A 21462-nucleotide genomic window follows, 5' to 3' on the forward strand; every position below is an offset into this window, starting at 1 on the left:
TCCAAGAACATCACACCCCTTGTCACAGATGGGCAGCACTTGTGACTGAGCTGGGGATGATGTTTTAATCATAATTCAACCACATTTCATTATCAGGGTTGCTGCCAATTGCCCAAACCTGTCCTCAAGGTGTTCAACAAAGAATAGTGGCTTTGTACACAAAAAAAGACTCCTCTCCCCCCACATTGGTCCTAGAACAAACTAAGTATTGTGGTGAGCATATCTCCCCTTGTCCCTTAGCTCTACATTCCTCCCATGGCATAGTCAGAGAAGGAAACATTGTGTGGTCATATCTCTCTGCATTGTAGTAATCCTTTCCTTCAGAAGAGATTGCTGGGGCTGTGTTGTCATCAGTGAAAGAAAGTTCGAGCCACTTCATTTGTAAGTCATCTGTCTTGGTGCCACCTACTCTGAAAGGGGGCTCTCCCCACAGGTGCCACCCAATCACAGCAATCACAACAGGATATACTCTTTGGCATGAATGGGAGTTTACAGCTCAGGGACCCATGTGATCCCTGTATGGACAAGGGCCTGCCACTGTGCAGGTAGTTGACACTTTGCAAACTTCAAACTTATGAATGCTGTTTAAGTGTTAAAAAACAATCACAAGTGAAAAAAGTTGAAAGCAACTTTGTTTTCAGGGCAACCCCAGCTGTGAATGTACATTGTGTGGATTGAAAATTGCAAACAGCTGTACGTAAGATTCTTTATTTGGACATACAGGCGCTTTCACAGCTTAGAGCCAAATGTTCAGGTGGATATCTGAATACAAAAGGGAAATAGCAATTAAAAACAGAATTTTCCCCGATCACTAATAGTGACAGTAACAAATAAACACATTACATAAATTAAATTACATAAAACACATTACATCATATAAGACCCAAAAGTGGAGATGGGTAGAAGACCATCATTCACTGTCCAAATAATAGCAATCTGCCAAACAAGCATAATGCCAAATTATAAAGCTACACTGAATAGTGCCATCAGCATTCCCCAAAAATCGAGATGGAACCTGCAACATAATAAACTGAAAGTAAAAACCATGGCATGTACCCTCAAAAGCACATCCTCCATGTCGGCAAAATTTACCAAAATCCAGGAACATCATCTCATTGCACCATACGAGCTCCAGCAATGTCATGTTAATACTGAGCCCCTAGGAACCAACTGCGATGTATCCTAGTGTGGTACATGCTCACTGGCCAGGCATATGCTGCGCCACCACAGTGTAGGGCAAGAACCTCGCGTTAGCCCCATCCAGGACGCTCATGTCCGGAGATGGACAGCTGGGTAACTTCGTTACAAAACTGAGTTCTTTATAACAGTAAATGATAACAATCCAACATTACATAGTTACCACTTGACACAATCACAACCCTACTGATCTACAAGGCATAACTAAAATACGTCTGAAGCAATATAGTACGTTTAACATCATGCTAATAATACAACACAATTTACAGGAATGAAACACACACACACACACACACACACACACACACACACACACACACACACGGCAAAGCCAATCAGACTTTAAGCCAACAATTTGAAAAACTTAAGTAGCAACAGATTAAAGTCAGTAAGTCAGTAAATAGGAACTGCGAAACAAATTACTGTGGTCCACCCTGCAAAAACAATCTACATCAAGACCTTATGGACCTCTAAAAACTAGTGTTGATATAGATTGTTTTTAATGAGTTGACTTATCCATCCCCCTAAGTAATTTGCTTTACGGTTCCTATGTGCTAACTTTAATTCCCTGCCACTTATGTTTCTTAACTGGTTGCCTACATGTGTGGGTGGCTTTTCCTAGGCTGGGGTAGGGATGTTTTTTAGGTTGATACTTGTATATGTTATATTATTAACATGCTACACTTGTTGTATTGGTTAAAATGTCTGTTCGGTTATGCCTTCTTGTTAAGTCAACAGGGTATGAGGTGGTGTGCAGTGGTAACTATTTTGGTAAATTTTGTCAATGTGGCTTTTGAAGTTACATTCCACAGTTTTTACATTACGCCTGCTTATACTGTTAGATTCTGGCTCTATTTTTGGGGGATCCCGATGGCATCATTCAGCCCCTCTATAATTTGGCAGTATGCTCACTTGCTGGAATACTGTTATTTGGACAGTGACTGTTGGGTCTTCATTCTCCCCAAATTTGGGTCACATGCAACAGTTTGTCAGTATTTATTTGTTATTGCTGTTACTAATGATTGGGGAAACACACTGGTTTTTAACCAATATTGAGATACCCACCTGAAGCTCTAAGCTACAAAACCGGCCGTGGTCCTAAATAAAGGCTCTTTCACACAGCTGTTTGCAGTTTTCATTCCACAAGAAGTGGAAAAATTTCTAACATTTGCAACTTATTGTTCATTTCAGGTATAATACATGATGAATGCAGAGGAGGCAGCTGAAAACCTTTGTACCATATGTGAGGGACAGTGATTTTGCACAGAACACACCAGAAAAGAATTTTCTTGTCTGAAGAAATATTATTCTGGACTGAATGATTTCCACATTCAGGAAGTTTCAATAACTGACATAAGTGATAAACTGCAACCATTCAATTGCCATGTAACATTTCCATTCAATAAGTTAACATCTCTTGTGTAGGAGTACTGCATGTTCTAACTCAAAGCTATAAAAATCAAAGGGATGATTACTACTGCATTTTGGTTTGAAAGTTATCAGTTCACTCATTAAGCATTCCTATGTAATATTGTTACTGATGATGAATTATGATGTCATTACGTTAACTTCTTAAGAAGAAATTAGCAGCCAACTTCTAACAAAAGAGAGACACTTGAACAAAGGTTAGGTTAACATAATATTGTGCACCACATGGCTCAAAAAGGCTGTTTTGCACTATGAACTCCTTCCCAGATGTGTGTCCATTGCAGCTGGTATCTGTTGCAATCAAATGAAATACCTTTCAAAAACTATCCAGGAGGTTGTTTGGAAAGTCATTCTTAATGCGCTTATTATTCCAATCTTATGCCCTCAATGTTTACTTTTCCCAATTCTTATCAAATAACTGCCAAGGAAATTTGTTTTTGGGCAAAAATGCACTTCAAACCTGGTTTGACAACATCTTTACCTCAGAACATGTAGGTGTCTACCAGCGTGGGATCAGTAAACTATGTGAGCAGTGTCAGACTGCTTTAGATAACAAGATAGACTATATTGTTGACTATTAATTTTCCTCTGATGCTTACCATTGCATTCAATAAATTAATGGAAAACTATTAAAATATGCACTGTACCAACACAAATGAAATACAGCTTACCACGATAACCACACAACAAGTATCTATTTCAATAAAACGAAGTATTTGTAACATGAGCATGCCTATATTGACTTGAATTAGTAAGATATTACAGACTGAGCTTCGAAACAGCCTGCATTTATTTGCTGTCCTGTGTTACAGTCAGGTGATACAGAAATGGGACACTTTAATAGAGAGATAAATCTGTGTAGTCACAAGAACCAAAATTTATGTCCAGGAGAAGTGGACGGAGGCATTATCAATTGCGCAATATCTTAGGTCCTTCACCATTATGGTACAAAATACTGGAAGTAGCAAAATGGCTTTTGATGGAGAAGGTTTCCTAATATTTCCTTACTGATTTTTGGTGTGGTTTCTTGTATGTCTGTAACAGAACAGCCAAAAATCTGGCTTTCAGCAGGACTGGAACTGCAAGCCACAGCAGCCTTCACTTCACAGACAGCCATGTTACCTCAGAGCTAGCAAAGAGCTGCAGTATTCATCACTCACTTGTTGCCTAAGTGGTCACTAGGACAGATGAACTGCAATGTGGAAGATGAGATTAGCTGCAAATTTTGTGTGTAATGACTTTAGTGGACTCAAGACCATGAACTGATAATTTTGACACACCTTGAGTGAAAAACCACAAAGATTTTTCAACGGAAATGACATAAAAAAATCAAGTGAATTTAATAGGATTATTCTGTACTACCCAGAAAGAACTCATCAGGAACTGAGTTGGCAAACGTATCCTGTGGTGTTGCCAAGATTCAATTATCCTACAAGGAGTACCAATATCAGCTAATGTGTTGATCAGAACTGCTATAGCTTGCATCTCAAAGACACTGCTGCCAAGAGTCAGAATACCCAAAGAGTATGTCACTGAATTTTATTCAGATTTCTGTAACTAGGTTAAGGGCATAGAGAGTAGTTACTAATAATAGTCATATGCACCAACTGCAAACTAAATACAATAAATCAATAACTGTTACAATTTTTTCTTTTTTTCTGTCTTACTGCAAACTGGAAGGTTCTTTCGCCATATGGGATTCACATTTCTGGGGCATTCCTGTGGTTATACTTTAAACATTATGGACAGGTAACACATATTTCAGTCATTATAGACTTTGAAGCAATTTTCTTATGAAAACTGTCATTTGTACTATCCCCAAAACAAAGAAACACGAACAAAAAGATAACACAGTACTGATTGCACAACATGAGCACACAGAGACTTCATAAGCTACCAGTAACAAAGTTCCAAATCAAGAAAGTTTACTGTGCATGGAAACCATTTAGCAGGCTCAAAACGGAGCGGAGAAAATCCAACTAGCTAACATTAAAAGAGAAGCAGCTGTCCCCAGAAAGTGGCACAAGAAACACAGAACACTTGACAGTAATATGTGGAATATGTCATCTTTTAGCAAAATTGTCATTCAGTCTCAATACCAAAAGACAAATATCATCTACTCATAATGTTTGCAATATTACTACTATTGATGCTTTGTCAACAACAGCAAAAAGTGTCAATGCTGAAGAGCTTTTCAACCTGCAGGACATTTAAGACAGAGAATCAAGCTGAGCATAGTGCTCATTTTCTAGGCAGTGCATCATGGTTATTACAGTTTGTTGTCAATTTAGTCCCATATAGTTTCATATGAATAACGCATCTAGACTAAGACAACATTCATATGAGAAGTACTGAGCTGTAATGAAACGGCTGTAGTATTATGTGCAGTGGAAATGAGCCACAGAAAAGTTCATAAAATCTGCTTCAGTAATTATGGCAGTATGTTACTTAGAGAGAACGGAAAAATTTGCATTTTGCAATAAATGCGAAATAGATGCAAATTCTCCCTCAAAGTACGAAAATGCGAAATTACTTGACAGACACTACTTCATAGCGAATTGTATCCACATGAAGTATTTTATCAGAGATAGTTTGAAATAGCTTTACTTCCTGCATATAAATATTGAAAATGTACCAATTTTCAGTTAGTGGTATTTTACATCTTCTGGCAAAGCCCAACTTGGAAAGATTGCAAAATAAAGTGTGTATGAACACAATGATGTATCAATGTCCTCCATGATCTAGTGCCATGCCACTTGTCACGGTTGAATAGTCAAAGATACATGCTGCATACTGTAATGTAGTACTCAGCTGTCAGACCTACCATGTTATAACAAAGAAATGCCTAAAACTCAAATGATTGTATAATGCGGATACTTTTAATGTGGCAAAGTAGATAGATGTTTTGAATTATGGTTGCATCAAATACTGATAGAGGTCGGGCATGAACTACGCCATTAAACAATACTCATCTCAACAAGCAATTGCATGATAGCCGTCCCCAACTGCTTTGTGTTGTGCATTGCTTCTTGTTTTCTTTTATTATTTTGAAATATGCGACATGACTAATCCTGGTCCATCACAGATTTTGATTACAACATTTACAACATCGGAAGAAATCTGTGATCTCTGCAACAATGTGTCACTTCTGTCTTAGGCTGCTCCTCTCCCCACTGGCATTCAAAATTCTAATTTTTTTAATGCTCGTAGCCAGCTGTCACTACACTGTATAGTGACAACACTCTGCACTATAGTGATTAGAAAACAAAATCTGTTAACATGTGCCAAAATTCTTCCCCTAACATTAAAATATGAAATGAAATAAGCGTATGGCATCATTGGCTGGGAGACCCCACCCGGGAAAGTTCGGCCGCCGAGTGCAAGTCTTATTTCAGTCGACGCCACATTGGGTAACTTGCGCACCTGTGATGAGGATGAAATGATGAGGACAGCACAACACCCAGTCCCTGAGCAGAGAAAATCTCCAACCTGGCCGGGAATCGAACCCGGGCCAGCTTGCATGGGAGGCGAGCATGTTACCACCCAGCTAAGCAGGTGGACATTAAAGTAAGAGTTACCGTATGTTCGGTTCTACCTGTAAGCTAAATGCCTTGTCAGTTCTATCTGTGGCGTTGTCAAGCATGCGTTGCACAGCCATGAATACCCACGTAAGATTTAAATTAATAGTCTTCTGATTTTGTAATCATTGAATTGGGTGGGAAGAGACAGATAATATCCAGAAACATCTTATGTTGGAGACACAGCCAGTTCACTGATGGTAAAATGCTGCTGCTTTTCAACAAAGCAATCATTTTTTAAAACAGACAAATGAAGAAAAGGTCATTTCGGAAGAAAAAGGTGTTCAAGGTTTTGGAAAAGCAAACACTTGCATCAAAAAGTTCCCTATCAGGACTTTTTTTTTTAACAATCAGTTTCAAAGAACTAAGATTTGCTTTGTCTTCACTCATGTAGAATGACAACCTTTTAATTTATGCATCTAATCAATTATTAAAAAATTAGATGTGAATTTTGACAAAAATCGATACTAATTTTGCAAAAAATGCTGCAAATTTTACAAATAACAGATGCTGCATTTTCCGGTCCCTAATTATTTCTCATCCATATCAATAATACGGCAAGCCACATGGTATCACAGTATGGACATATGGTTGTCTTAATTACAAGTCCCGTGCATAAAATGTTCAAAACAGAGTACAAAAATTCTACCCAACAAACAGCTTTCTACATAAATAAGGAGCAAAAGTTTTATGATATTCTAACAAATTTAAAATTTATATGACTGTCTTGAAATTCGTCTGGGCTTAATTTATTTCAAAGGCGAGTGCAGACTCCAGCAAACGAAAATTCAGGCTAAGCACAAGCCTTTTGTTGGAGCAATGGCAGATGAAATTTCTTTAGAAAACTTTAATATCTGCTGATTTTTATGAGGGTAAAGAACTTGAGGATGTCTATTTAAGAACCTTATTCATCAAAAATCTATCAACACCTACTCATTACTCCACCTCTTCTGAACTCACATAGGACCTGAAGAGAAGATATTGTATAAACCTGCCCTGCATGAAAATGCAGAACTTTAAAGCAAGCTCACCCCAGGAAAATACAGCTGGAGGCTTGAAATCTTGAGCAAAATGTCTATCTGACCCACAGATACTGGCAGATGGAAAGGGGCAAAAAAATCAACTAATCAAATTAAACAACAAAATGAAAACAACAGAAATAAGAACAATGTGAACAAAACATACTATGCTGCAGCATATAATATTCTCACCATGAGACTAACAACATCTCAGCAACAACACAGGACAGCAAGTAAACACAGACCATATCAAAGCCTAAATTCAGTAATATCTTACTAATTCACGATGATGTAGATATGTTTGTGTTACAGATACTTTATTTTATTAAAATAGGCTTTTGCCGAAGGTTGTAAGTGGTACATAGTACAGGGTGTATCAAGAAGAATCATCCAATTTGAAAGTCTATATTTCTGAAATTAAGCAGCATATACAATGAATTTTGTTTGTTGATGAGCAGGAAACTCAAAGTTTTTTTCATACCTTTTCACAGCTATTCAATATGCACCCCTTGAGATGCATTGCACATGTCAATGCAGCATTCATATTCTTCCCACATTGCAGCGAGAATGTCTTGACTTACAGCTACCACAGCCGCTGTTATGTGATGTCGCATTCATTCACTGTTGTTGGTAACAGACACACATAAACAGAGTCTTTTATAAGCCCCCACAAGAAATAATCACATATAGTCATCTCTGGTGACCTTCAAGGCCAGTAATGTAAGGCTGAATCATTTGGTCCAGTGTGACCGATCTATCACATAGTAATCCTTTGATTTGAAAATTACTGCACTTCCAGATATCAGTGTGACAGTGCCCCATCCTGTTGGTAAATGAAGTTGTTCGAATCAGTCTCCAACAATGGGGAAAGAAAGTTCTCCAGCATATTGAGAGATGTGCTTCTTGTAACAGTGTTCTCAGCAAAGAAAAATGGACCATACGCCTTTTCCCATGAAACTGCACAAAACATTAAATTTTAGAGAGTCCCTCTCATGTTTTACAACTTAATGCAGTTGTTCCATACCCCATGTTCTCACATTATGGTGTTTCACCTTTCCATTTAAATGGAATTTTGCCTCGTCACTAAATACTAAGCATGGAAGAAAACTGTTATCGTCCATCTTGCCAAGAACGAAATTACAGAACTCTACACATTGTTGTTTGTCACCTTCACATAGAGCTTGCAGTAGCTGAATTTTGTATAATTTCAGATGTAAACGCTAACACAACACATACCAGACGGACATCTGGGGCATGTTGACCTGTCGAGCTGCATGGCAAACGAATTTCTGCGGACTCCTTGTGAAACTATGGCAGATGGTTCAATGTCTGTGTCAGACACTTGGGGATGGCCCTGCAATTTGCATTTACACAAACAATCTGTTTCTCGGAATTGGTCATTCCATTGTCTAATGCTCTGTGCTGTAAGAGGATCCACACCATACCTAGTACAAAAGTCATGCTGCACAGTTGTTACTGACCTGCACTGCGCAAAATGTAGAATACAAAATGCTTTCTGTGGACCTGACATCATTTTTACCAGAACTGAAGTGGGTGCACACTGCTGCTATCTAGCAGAAACCATGTAAAACTTGAGAGTTTGCTCCTTCCAACAGTACATTGTTCACGCACATATCTCAAATAATAGTTTTTTGTTTTAATCAGATGATTCTTTTTGATACACCCTGCATTTAATTGTATTGCTACAGTGAATATGTTGTAGTGTTTTCTATTAATTTACTGAACACAAGAGTGAACATCAGATACAAATTAATCATCAACAATATATTCTTTTTCATTATCTAAAACAATCTGACACTGCTCAGGTTTTTTTACCAATCCAATGCCAGTAGAAATCTACAGGTTCTGACATAATAGTCTCAGTTCATCAAATATTTCAGTTATTGAGATGTCCTGAAAGTGGAAAATTATTTGTTCCAGAACACTCCTCAAGCAAAAAATCCTTTTCTGACATGTTTTGCACAAAAGCACTATCTCCTGTGGTGTCACAAGGCTTAGGCCTGTCCCACCCCTCAATCAAATCGACCAAGACCTATACGAGTAATTGTAAGAACAGTTATTATTATTATTATTATTATTATTATTATTATTATTATTATTATTATTATTTTCTTTAAGTTTGTTTTCGGGTTTTCAGAAATACTGTGGGAAGAAAGTTTATTTAGGTTGCCGAGAATGTGGAAGACGTTGCCCAACGATCACCATGAAAGTTTGACGTAGTGGCAAGTGGACAAGGAATAAAACGAATGCTGCAAAGTACCGCGAGCCATGGAAGAGCCTGGGCTGCGAGGGCGTTGAGCTTCCTAGGTCGTTGTTTGACAACGTCAAAGGAAGAGATATTCTGCTTTCTCTTTGTAAACTGATCGATCGAGTCTTGAAAGGTTCATGTAAAACATATAGGCGGGTGACACATTAGATGGGACCCGAGGCCTGTAATACTTCCACAGTTATTAAAAAGTTGTTAAACGGCAAAACCAATAGTTCATCATTTATATAGATAAAAAGTAGTAAAGATATAGCAAAGGAAGAATTGCGGCGTCAGAACGAAAAGTGATACATCGCTCAGCAACGAAGGACGTAAACAGCGGGCGTTATGTGGTGAAAACAAATCAAGTGATAAAATAGTAAGTCTGTAATTAAGCATAAAGCCACGTAACACTGCACTCCACAAACACAATACAAAAGTTTGAGCTGCCTCCACTGCCTTCACCGCTGTATTAAACCAAAGCAAGCAATATGTTGTAAATGTTAGTCCTTTTTCCACATCCAAGTATTTTACAACATTTAAACAATGTTCATAAGTATGCTAAATCTAATGTGTAACTGCAAAATAAACACTAGAACATCACATAAGAAAATCATTGATGATAAACACATCCACAGCACTATGCCACGGTCACCTGGTTGGACTGCACCTGACATGAGACAGCTTGTAGTCAGTAGCTGATGGTCACAATAGTGAGGAAACTCTCAAAGTGTGGACTGTTCTGAACTTTATGTAGCTATGAAATTGCTTTGGCGAATTGTTTCTGGAAGTTTTTGTATTACTGCTGAGTTAAAAAGTAAAGCGAATTATCTTTGAAGTTCCATCAGACTGAAAACTTTAGCAGACAGCCGAAAAGCAATTTAAAAAATAGAGGAAAGAGTGGACCAACTCATGGCTTTGTGTCTATATCGTATGATGTTTACCACTAATCACCAGCTAATAGGCACTGTCACGAACTGAGAAGAAGACGACAATTTTTCCTGGCACTCCCTCATCGTACAGTGTTACCAAATCGTGCATATGGCCAGACTTAGAACTCTGAGGGGTGGCTGCCTAAAGTGAATGACTAACAGTCTCTGCAGCGCCTGACCGGCAGCCAGGTTTTACACCTAAGGTTGTACCTTACTTTCATACTCTCTTTTTGTGTATCTTTTATCACATTAAGAAGATAGCAGTTTTCTTATATTCTACAAAAGAAATTTTTGTGTTATTCATAAAGTTTACAAATTTCTCTCCACAAAATTGGTAAACACGCAAAACCAGACAATATAATAAAAAATGAAGAACACAAATTATAGTTATATTCAGCCAAGCTTTTGGTGCCAGTGGCTTCAGAAGGAAGGGAAAAGAATAGGGGTAAACGAAAATGACTGAAATACAATATATTTCATCAAGTAGTAGACAACCGTATGAATTATAAGTGCTTATATTTGGTATTATCATGTACTACTTGATGAAATATTTTGTGCTGATTTTCTAAGATTTTGATTTGAGGATGGCTGCTTGCCAAAATGCATGATCAGAAATAATAAAATGTGACCAAGACACAAAAATTGTGTCTAAGTCATCCACAACCCTTATTTAATCAAACTGATTTGTGCTTTCTGTTATATCTTCCCTCTGTACCTGTTTTTTGTATTATCTGATGAAAGTAGAAACAGAGTTAAAATTCAAAATTCTACGTTGTATTCTGCCGTCTCTGACTGCTGCAATTTCTTGCCCCCCCCCTCTCACTCTGCCCCTTCCTCAATAAATACAGTTCTTTGTTTCTTGATCAAAATTAGCTGACATGCAACTCATAACTGTGTACAATAATACCGTACCTTATCAGCAAAACCAAGAGATTTCTCTTTCTCAGTCAAGGAATATATACTGTCTTTACACCTGTCCCACAGATTCTGCAAGACTTTTGGTTCTCTTCTATATGCTTCACTTAGTTTTACCACTTGCTCAAATTTCTCAACAGGCAAATTTGGAATTATCTTGCTGTCACCAAAACCTCTATAATTACCACTGTTGGTAAAAATACCACACGAATAAACCAAAAATGCCTGAAAATACAGAAATACATAAAGTATTTGTTACTTATAATGGACAAAATATTTTTTAGACTGTTTACACTACAAATTTTTAAAAAGGCACCATTTACCTTATATTCTTCCTCAGTCAGACCTCCTTCACCCATTGCTACTTTTCGTAGTTCTGTTAATGGCTGTCCCAAAAATAACTTGTGGAGAAGTATGAATATTAGGGGTGATTCCGGTGAAGTCTGAAATCATAAGCTCAATACTTAACTCATTTAAAACAACTACTCTTATAGAATTTTGTCAACATATTCTCTAATATGCACATTAGAACAATTGAATGTGCCTTGACAAATGCATTTCACAATTTACATCCATGTATTATAAAGCTTAATATATTTAGAAATCAACAGAAATTAATTAGAGTCCACTTTCAAAGTAGGATGGACCCATTTCAGAATTCCTGATTTATGCTAGCAAATTAAAGGTGTTAAAGTACCTATAATTTTTATTAAAAACACCAATTCCACACATAAGTTGGGTGAATACATATGCACACTGAGCAAGAAGGGCTCAAATAGAAGAACCCACACCCTTTTTTTTTTCACTCAGGAACTTCTGACCCCAATCACAAACTTCCTCAAAACATCACAAACACAGCCACAATATTTTCCAGATTAATTTATTCTATAAATATATCTTGAAACATGTTGCCCTACCTGTAACAAAACAATTAGACCTCCATTCCATGATGCCTGGCTTAAGAAGTGAGCATACAACTTCTCATTTTCTGTTAGGTCTTTGAAGGCAGATGTGCAGTCTAGTTCAACTACTGGCTGGTCATTTGGAAGAATGAAATGTTTTCTGTCACTCATTGCCTCACACGTAGAATATCTGCAACAAAATAAGATTACATTTTAATAATATTATTGAACATTTCATGCAAGATCAATTATTGCCCCTATTTCAAGTTCAATTTTTCTGTATTAAGGGCTCATAATTTTGACAGATAAGGAGAGAATTTTTACAGAAGGTTTTCGTATAAAATCCAGATGAGCAAACTGAAAATTAAAAGAACCCTCCTTCCAATCAGAACACAGGTGTACATGCGCAAACGAGTGCTGTGTGGGAGGGAAGTCAGTAAAGGGAGTGTGTATGTGCTGACAGATCGAGGCATGCTGGCACAGGATAAGGTTTCATGGTCCAGTTGTGACCAATTCCTCAACAGCATCACCTCTAGCATGGCACCTTCATTCACTGCGACCCTGCAGGATGCACTCAAGTCATGCTTTGGATGGAGCATACCAACCACTGCTTTGCTTACAGTACCCAGGCCTGCACCTGGCACTGCAACACAGGGACAAGAATCTCCTCCATCCATCTGAACAAGTTTACAACAACTGTCTCCACAGACACACTCCAGCCAGCCAGCCTATGTTTGTTTTGAAGGAACTGCCGCCACTGTCCCCCCCCCCTTCCCCCCCTCCACCACCACCAACAGCCAACGAGCACAGCACTGTCTAAGTAGAGTTGCCTCCACTTAGCATAGCCCCCAGTCACAATGCCACCAACACTGCCTCCAACACAACACGGGCCGATGCCAACCCTGACGTTGTTTCCAATACGCCACTGATCGCCACTGCTTCTACTGTTGCATCCAACACACCACCAGCCAACGCTGCCCCCTCTGCCACTAATGCTCACACCACTGGAGCAGTGACACTATTTTATGTGCTCCCAGCACCACACAAATGTGCTGCCCACGACATCCCCTCACTAGAGACTAGAGCACTTGTACAGACACAGCAATGGCAACCCACGCATGTGCTCCTTTACATGAGATCCACAACCCATACTGGCTGCTTTGTGCATCCTCGGCACGGCCACTGCCACAATGTCACACATGGTCGGTCTGCACAATAACACCAGACACCGTGTACCTTGCGGTACCTAACAGATGGCACCATCCTACGCCACCACATGGCCCCGCCCAGCTACAATTCAGACGAACCCCAGCAGGTATCCTTAATCAGCTTCAAGCCTCCCTCTGCTATGTTTGTGCCAGTGTTTCACTCTCAATGTGCTGTGCTGAGGGAGGAGAGGGTTCAGCCAAGCTCCAATGTTTCATTGTATTTCTCCAACACCCCCATGCTGGTCTCTTCCGTCACAGGTAGATCTTTGACCGTCATGCTTTCTGGGAGCCATGCGCCCCAACTATTGTTTGCGCAGGCTCTGCTCCTGCTCTGATGAAGTAACATCTCCTGGCAGCACTCTCGGCAGCTCACCTCACACAATGCCACATGGCTTATTTTGTTAGCTGCAATGCTTCAATGGAGTTTGTGTTAATAGCAGGGTTCCATGCCTGTATCCAATTTCAATGTTTTCTCACAGTCCAGCAAATGAGATGGGTTCTGCTGCACATCCTGCACCCCTTTCTCGAACTGCGCTTCTTCAAAGGATTTTTGTTGTGGTTCAGCAAAGTCTGATTCTAGACGCCTGGTTTGCCTCACTGATATTGGGACCTGAATTACTAAGTACAGCAAAGTGTTTATCAGTGCAGTGGAGTTTAGCGAGTGCCAGGTATGACATTACCATTTCATTCCTGACCACTTTGACATTCTTTTACCACCAAGTGTGACCAGAAATGAGTTTCTCTTGTCCGATTATGCTGGCTCCCTTCACCGCCACTCAAGTCTGCCTTTGTCCTGACACCTCTTCCCCCCTTTCTGTGTGCACATATTTCACCTGTATGAACTTTGTTCCAACAACTGTAGTAACTTATGGTGTTTGCTTGTTCTAGCCTCCAGACATTACTGCGTCAAATACTGCACGTAGCTTTTACTTGTTTTAGTCTCTGGCACGAGCAAGGCTTCCTCTCGGTTCTGAAATTCTTGCTCAATTTGTGTAAGCTTAGAAACATGCAAGCCCTTAAGAGAGGAGGAAACATTAAGTCATTCCTTCAGCATCATCCTTCCACACTCTGTAGATTATCTTTCTCCTTCAATGCCTATCAGACTCTCATAATTCTATTACCTCTGGCTCCCTCCTCCTACTGCATCAAATAAAACAGAAGTTAAACCAAAACAAACATAGCATGCAAACGGAAATATCAAAACAGATATCTGCACACGAGAGTACACTAAAATGAAATTACAATGAACTGAAGATGGACAAAATAAATTACAGCACAACAAAGATATAAAAATACCTTTTACCATGCAGCTGCATATCTATGTTCTCACAGTAAAGTACAATTTTTTTTTCTATTTGCTTATTGATCTGCTGCCACTCAATAAATATCAATCATTTACAAGAAACAGTTGTTGACTACAAATGTTTACACCGGTATGTTAAATACAAAATGCTGGTAAGTTTTGGGTTAAAAAAATAATAGCAACATTCAAATGGAGTAATACTATATTAAATACAACAACAACCAATCACTTGATAAAAGTTCTTGTGGCAAGTTGAAGCTTTGAGTCAGTCCATGAAGTGTGAATGGCTCAACTGGTTCAGCTAAGTCCATGAAAATATATGTACAGGTTTTTAATTGTCATGCAAACTGTTTAACTGCACTTGTCAGTGTTTATATAAGAATTAACTTTTCTGAGGCTGACCTCAATTCCTATAAGGAGCTGCTAGAAGTGGCCAAGGCTGCACACAAAAGGAATGAAAATTAAGTATTAATGTCCTGTCAACGATGAGTTCAGTAGAGACAAAGCACAAGCTCGGAGTGGCGAAAGAATGGGGAGGAATTTGGCCATTTTCAAAGGAACCATCCCAGCATTTGCCTTAAGTGATTTATTGATATCACGAAAGATTTAAATAAGGATGGCCAGAAAGTAACTTGTACTACCATTCTCCTGAATATAAATCCCGTGTCTTACCACTGTGCCACCTCAGTCGTGCAAAGTGCATGGACTGCTTTCCATCTGCAGTATCGTACCCAGAACTGACTTGGGCATTATGGTTTCGAGCCAGGTGAACGGTCTCAACAATAGTCTCGTCAATTCTGCAACAGGTTTCACTGTAGATTTCTAGACCAGTGATATGATGTGGCTAACAGAAGGACTCCTTTTAATATGTCACCTGTGCTACTCAATGAAAGCAGATACCAGGGTAGCATAGTACATGTGGGAAGCACATGGTATTTTATTTTTAGGTACAAAGAAATTTCTGAGTCCACTAACGGCCGCACATCAATCCATGCACCTAGAACAAAACATTTCCAAGAAAGTAGAGATACTGAAATATCAACTGTTGAAGCAATCATATCAAGGACTCAGGAAAGCTTTTTGCATCCAAATCATAATTGCAACAGAGATAGATGAAACACAAAGCAGAATGTCCTGAAACATCTAACAAGATGTATGAGTATCAAAAAGATACATTGTATTATCTGGAAAAGGGTGTGTCACTGCAATAAATAAATAAATAATAAATACATCTAACAATGTTATAATTCTGTCTGACAACAAATTTATTTGGCACTAATTGATTGGCCAACACATCCTCAAATTAGGCATCAGATGCTTTCATCAGCTGAAAAGTTCTACAACAATAAGTAAAAGCTTTGTTTCACAGAAGTAACCAGATCATAAAATAGTAGTAGGAGCCTTTAAAGTATCAAGAACAAGCTGAAGTTCGAGACACATTGGCAACCTTGCAAAGTAATTTTGAATACTTTCTCCATGACATTCTTTTAATTAGTTCAACCACTCACATGTAACAGAAAATATTTTAACGATCAACGTTGCAAACATACCAGACTACTGGCAGTGCAATTAATGAAAGACAAGGATTAGCAACCACAATTTTACATTAATGGTTACTACAGATAATAAATCTATCAAGAAAGCTTGAATAGTTTTCATATTTAGCAGAAGAGGTAAGGAGTCGTCAGCATCCTCCTTCCGAAACCAACTCGTCGGATATAGAGAAAGAATGGGTGAAGCTTAGACATGCATAACAGCCTGGGTAAGAATGTACTTTTTCAGTTGTTTAGAACAGGGGACACCCTCCCTGGTTTTATAATCACTTCTAGAAAATACTGAGGTAGCAGAGAGTGTTGCACTCTCAACTAAGACAATGGTGAAGAAATATAGACAGTTAGAAGAAATTAATATGTCACTGGGGACAGTTATGTATAAGCATCATACACCAACCCAAGATTATTCTAAAAACCTAGACAGTTTTGGTCCTATATTAAACACTATGTGGGTCAAAAGCTTCTGTTCAGTCACTTAACCTGTCTGGTGCAAAATTAGGCAGACGGGAAAAGGACAGTTTTTGTACTAAATATTGTATTCAAAGACTAAATCATTCTCACAGGAAGATCATACAGGGTTACAACATTCAACCATCATTCAAACTCTCCAAGGGGTGACACAGAAATAAACCACATGTTATTCGAAACAACAAAACATCAGATCATGCTCGAATTCAGGTCTGATTTGGCAAAGAGTATTTAGTGGCAGTGGCCCCTTTCTAAGGTCACATTTACTATTAATCTCTCGCACAGCAAACAATTTTAAATAAGTGAAAAACAGTGCAGGTTACCCTACGTATGAGAAGGCAAAATAAAGTGTAAAATTACATGCCGATTTCCTTGATGTTGGTCCGCTGAAGTATCCTGGGTCATATTCCTAACTCCTTTGAAACACAGATCACCTGTTACATAAGATATCATGTGAGAAATCAATGTATGCCTTCCAGCAGATTCTATATAGGGCCTACCTCAATTTCCTAATACATACTTTACACTGTTAAAGGCCCAAGAATTAAAAGAAGTTGGTAAACATTAGTATGATACTGCCAACTGCAGCAATGAATGGAAGACACAAAACAATCTGTTCATTTTTGAAAATATAATATGGGTATGTAAATAGAATCTCGTCACCAAACAATGGCAGGAGAAAATGTTTGTAAAAGATATGGAAATGTGCAAGCTTTTAGAGATTACAGAAAATTTGAAGGGAAAGGAAGGGGGATGATGATTACGAAATGGGGAGAGTTACGGAAAAGTTATCCACAATCCTGGGTCCGGGAAAGACTTACTGGATGGGGTGAGAAGGAAAGACTGATTTTTGGTGCCTAAACCGTTTCTGCCTAATGTGATATATGCCATGTAACATTCAACCACTGTTTTCTCTTGCTGGCAACAATGCATGCATTTGGAATGCCTACTGTTGTACGTCTCTCAGTTGAGGAAGCTATTTTGTTGATATTTAAGAAGAGAAAGTAGGAAGATGACAGTGTCTGATTATTCATTTACTGAAGACTTTTCCTGAATAAGATTATTTTTTGGAATAAGAAGTAAGTACTATTTTCTGACAAACTGTACCACACACTTTTTAAAACTTTCACTTAATTATAATGTTAAAGGCACCGAAATTTATAATAAACGTTAGCCACAAATGTAATTCATCATTATGGTTCCAAATCCAGTTTTTAATAGAGGGTTGCACATACATTATGCTAGGCAGAACAGTCAGTATAATGCTTCCTTCTTTCTCAGAAGCCTGTCTGTGCATGAAATCCTGGCTATTCTTGAGATGTGATGCATTTACTGAGCCTCCTAAAGCTAACATAGAGTCAGATGAAGATTCTGGTGAAGAAGGGCGGGGTGCAAAAATACATAATCTTGGGCCTAGGCAAAATCATGCTGGTACAGAAGTGGTATTGACCAACAACAACAGATTAGGTAGTGAACCTGAGACTGACTGCTCTCATGATGATGCATCAGGAAATGTCATTTCAGATAAAACAGAAAAGCTACAGATCACAAAAACTACATAATAAGAGATTGGAGAAGGGAGAGTCTGCAAAGTGACAATGCTTTATTTCCTGAGATTGAGCGCAGTAAATACAGAAGCTTGTCTCCAGTTCAGTGCTTTGAACTGTTTTGGAATGTTCAAACAATTCAGTTTTTCAGCACTGAATCTACAAAACACGCTTTATTCAAGAAATAACACATGAAGAGGTAAATGATTTTCAAGGAATTCTAATTCTTGCGGGCTTTAATCCTCTGTCTAGCACAAGATGTTTCTGAGATTCAGGATTGGACATGGGAAATGAAATGGTACACAATATGACAAGAGGAGACAGATTTGAAACAATTACAAGTTTCATTCACTCATGTGATAACACACAAATCAATGTAAACAATAAAATGTGTAAGCTTCAGCCATTAACAGATATGTTACGAAAAGTGTTTTCTCCCCACATTTAGCCGGAGCAAGATTTGGATTGTGATAAGAGCATGATTAAGTATTTTTGCAGACATGGATGCAAATAATTTCAGAAACGTAAATCCATTAGATCTGGGTACAAATCATGGTGCGTAAACACAAACATGGGTTACCTAGTGCATTTTGAAATATATGAAGGAACTGATCCATAAAGGAACAAAACGTATGAGACAGCATTTGGAAAATCTGCTGCATCTCTAGTTCAAATGATTGATTCACTTCTGACAAAAGTATAAATCTTCCCCAAAGGTTTTATTTTGATAATCTGTTTACATCACCAACATTGTTGGTTCACCTAAAAGAATGAAGTTATGATCCTACTGGTGCTATTCGTGAGAACTGTCTGCCTAAAGAATGTCCAAAAGGAATTTGATTACAAGAGCAAAAGGGTAAGTGGAATGGTTATTACCAGTGAGCTCTGTGAGCCAATATTCAAGACAAGAGAAAAAAAAGAAATGTTTTACCATGACCACATTTTATTGGAGAATACAACAAAAACATGGGTGGAACTGACTGAAGGGATGAAAGTACAGTGTCACACAGAGTGAGCATCAGAAGATGGCACTGACAGTAGCTCATGGAAGTGTCTGTACGTAGTTTGTGACTTCTCTACAGAAAGACAGGTATGAATATGCCACAACCACGATTTCGGCACTACATTGTGAAATGTCCACCTGACTTCCAATGCAACAATCCCTAGAAGTCCTGGTCGCCCTGCATGACATCACAATGAGGGGGATGGAGGGAAAAAATCTGATAGTTATGGTGCCACAGAAAAAAGAAGATGCTGCACTGCAAAGAACAATGTGCTGCAAATGTGGTGATGGTTTGCGCACAGAGTACTTTGTACCATATCACAGAAAATGAATTCTATTGCCTAAACATGATGTAAATGACGTACACTGCTTTATTTTATTTACTGTCATGTATTTCACTTAAAATGTATGATCTGGCAAGCATGACATATGCTATACCCTCTTTTGCTTAAATTATCAATTACTTTTTTGTTTAGCTTCTTGATGCACGTTTCATTAATGACAATGAACAAATAAATATCAGATTTGCAAAATTCAGAAGTGCAAATTAATTCACGCAGAAATGGGTTAAGAATCTGAGAACCTATAGGTAGAAGGCAGGGTAAAAAGCAAGATGGTGGTTGCAATAAAATCATCATACAAGAGTCAGTAAGAGTGGGAAGCCAAGTGCATTATCCATGCTGGACAGGTGACAGGGCAAAGAAAAATAGACAGGTCAGAAAACAAAAGACGCAGAAAGATTTAAGGGAATGAAGGAAAGGAATGATTATTGGTAAGAAAAGCTGAGACAATAAAAATTAACATAAATTTCGGGCAAGTGGGTGGTGAGAACCAATCACATATTGTAACGCCAGTTCCCACCTATGGAATTTTGAGAAACTGGTCATGAATGTCATAATTTAGAGCGTGCTCCAACAGGATATTGTGTGGTAACAGTTTACAATCTCTGTCTATGCTCTTTCTTCCTAAATGATAACTTTGTGGTTGTCATACTTACATAGGAGACCAAACACTTTTTACATACCAGCTTGTACATGGCATGTGTCGTTTAGTAGGTGGCCTTTGATAGTACATGTTTTGCCAGTTACAGAGCTGCTGTACAGGGTGGTAGGAGAGTGCAACATGCAAGTTTTACAGTTGGTACGGCAACGAAAGTAGGAACCATAGGCTATCAAAATGGGTGCAGAAGGAGCATAGGGTCTGACCAAGATATTGTGGAGATTTGGATATGGGGGAGGGGAAGGATGAAAGACGTTCTAGGTGTGTGGCTGACAAAATGTCAGACAGAATGAGCCTCGTTTCAGTGCATAATTTTAGGAAGACATAACCTTGACGAAGTATCTGACGATTAATATGTTCAAGCCCACAATAGGCTGGTTGGATAAGTATGTACTGTGAAAGCTGAGACAATGGTGGTTTCTTGAAGTACAGAAAGATTCTGCATCCGAACAAAAATATTTGTCTCTAATACCAATCTGTATGGGACGGAACATCTGACATGAAAAAGATGGCTACTGTTCAAATGTATATACTGTTGTTTGTTTGTGGGTTTAATGGGTACAGCAGATCACAGATAACTGTATGAAATTTAATTGGGAGAATGTACTTAGAGATTCCAAAAATTTCAACAGTTAGCCTCACCATGAGATCTTATGGCAAAGATGTCATCACTATACCTAAACTAAACCAAAGGCTGAAGGCTTAAGGATCCCTGGAAAGCCTGACATAGGAAGAAGCAATACTGGTTCCCATGGGTGTACCCTTGATGTGTTCGTACGTCTGCTCCTCAAAGGATGGCCACTTTTAAGTCTAAGGTTGATTAAGGTGAGCAGGAAGGACATCATAGGTTTGAACTCTGATGGGTGCTAGTTGAGGTAATGTTCAGCAGCAGACGGACAATGTACATGGGGAGAAAACATGTGTTCAGATTGTAAATATGATGCAATTCGTGTAAATGAGTTACCTGTATCACAACAGAGAAGCTTCCATTAGTCATTAGTTTTAACACTGTCTTAATAGATAAGCTCACTCACCACAATTTTGCAATAATTCAGATTCTACTAGTGTTTTGCAATAAGTAAAAAGTAATACATCTATTCTAGAAGCTGCATTCTGCATGTTGTCAGGCTTTTAACTGATTGCC

General features: G+C 38.5%; 1 protein-coding gene across 5 annotated transcripts in view; it reads right to left on the reverse strand.

Annotated features, from left to right (window-relative positions):
• LOC126193839 (dipeptidyl peptidase 3) overlaps positions 1-21462 on the reverse strand; it is a 141970-nt gene that overhangs the window by 111690 nt on the left and 8818 nt on the right. For all 5 annotated transcript variants that reach the window (XM_049932721.1, XM_049932720.1, XM_049932718.1 and 2 more), the window contains exons 2-4: positions 12253-12427; positions 11659-11778; positions 11333-11560 (exon numbers count right to left, since the gene is read on the reverse strand). In XM_049932721.1, coding sequence (XP_049788678.1) covers positions 11333-11560; positions 11659-11778; positions 12253-12408 — 504 coding nt within the window. In that variant the 5' untranslated portion in view covers positions 12409-12427. The remainder of the gene's footprint in view (positions 1-11332; positions 11561-11658; positions 11779-12252; positions 12428-21462) is intronic.

Source organism: Schistocerca nitens, chromosome 1 (assembly GCF_023898315.1).
Source record: "Schistocerca nitens isolate TAMUIC-IGC-003100 chromosome 1, iqSchNite1.1, whole genome shotgun sequence".
Lineage (NCBI taxonomy): Eukaryota > Metazoa > Arthropoda > Insecta > Orthoptera > Acrididae > Schistocerca > Schistocerca nitens.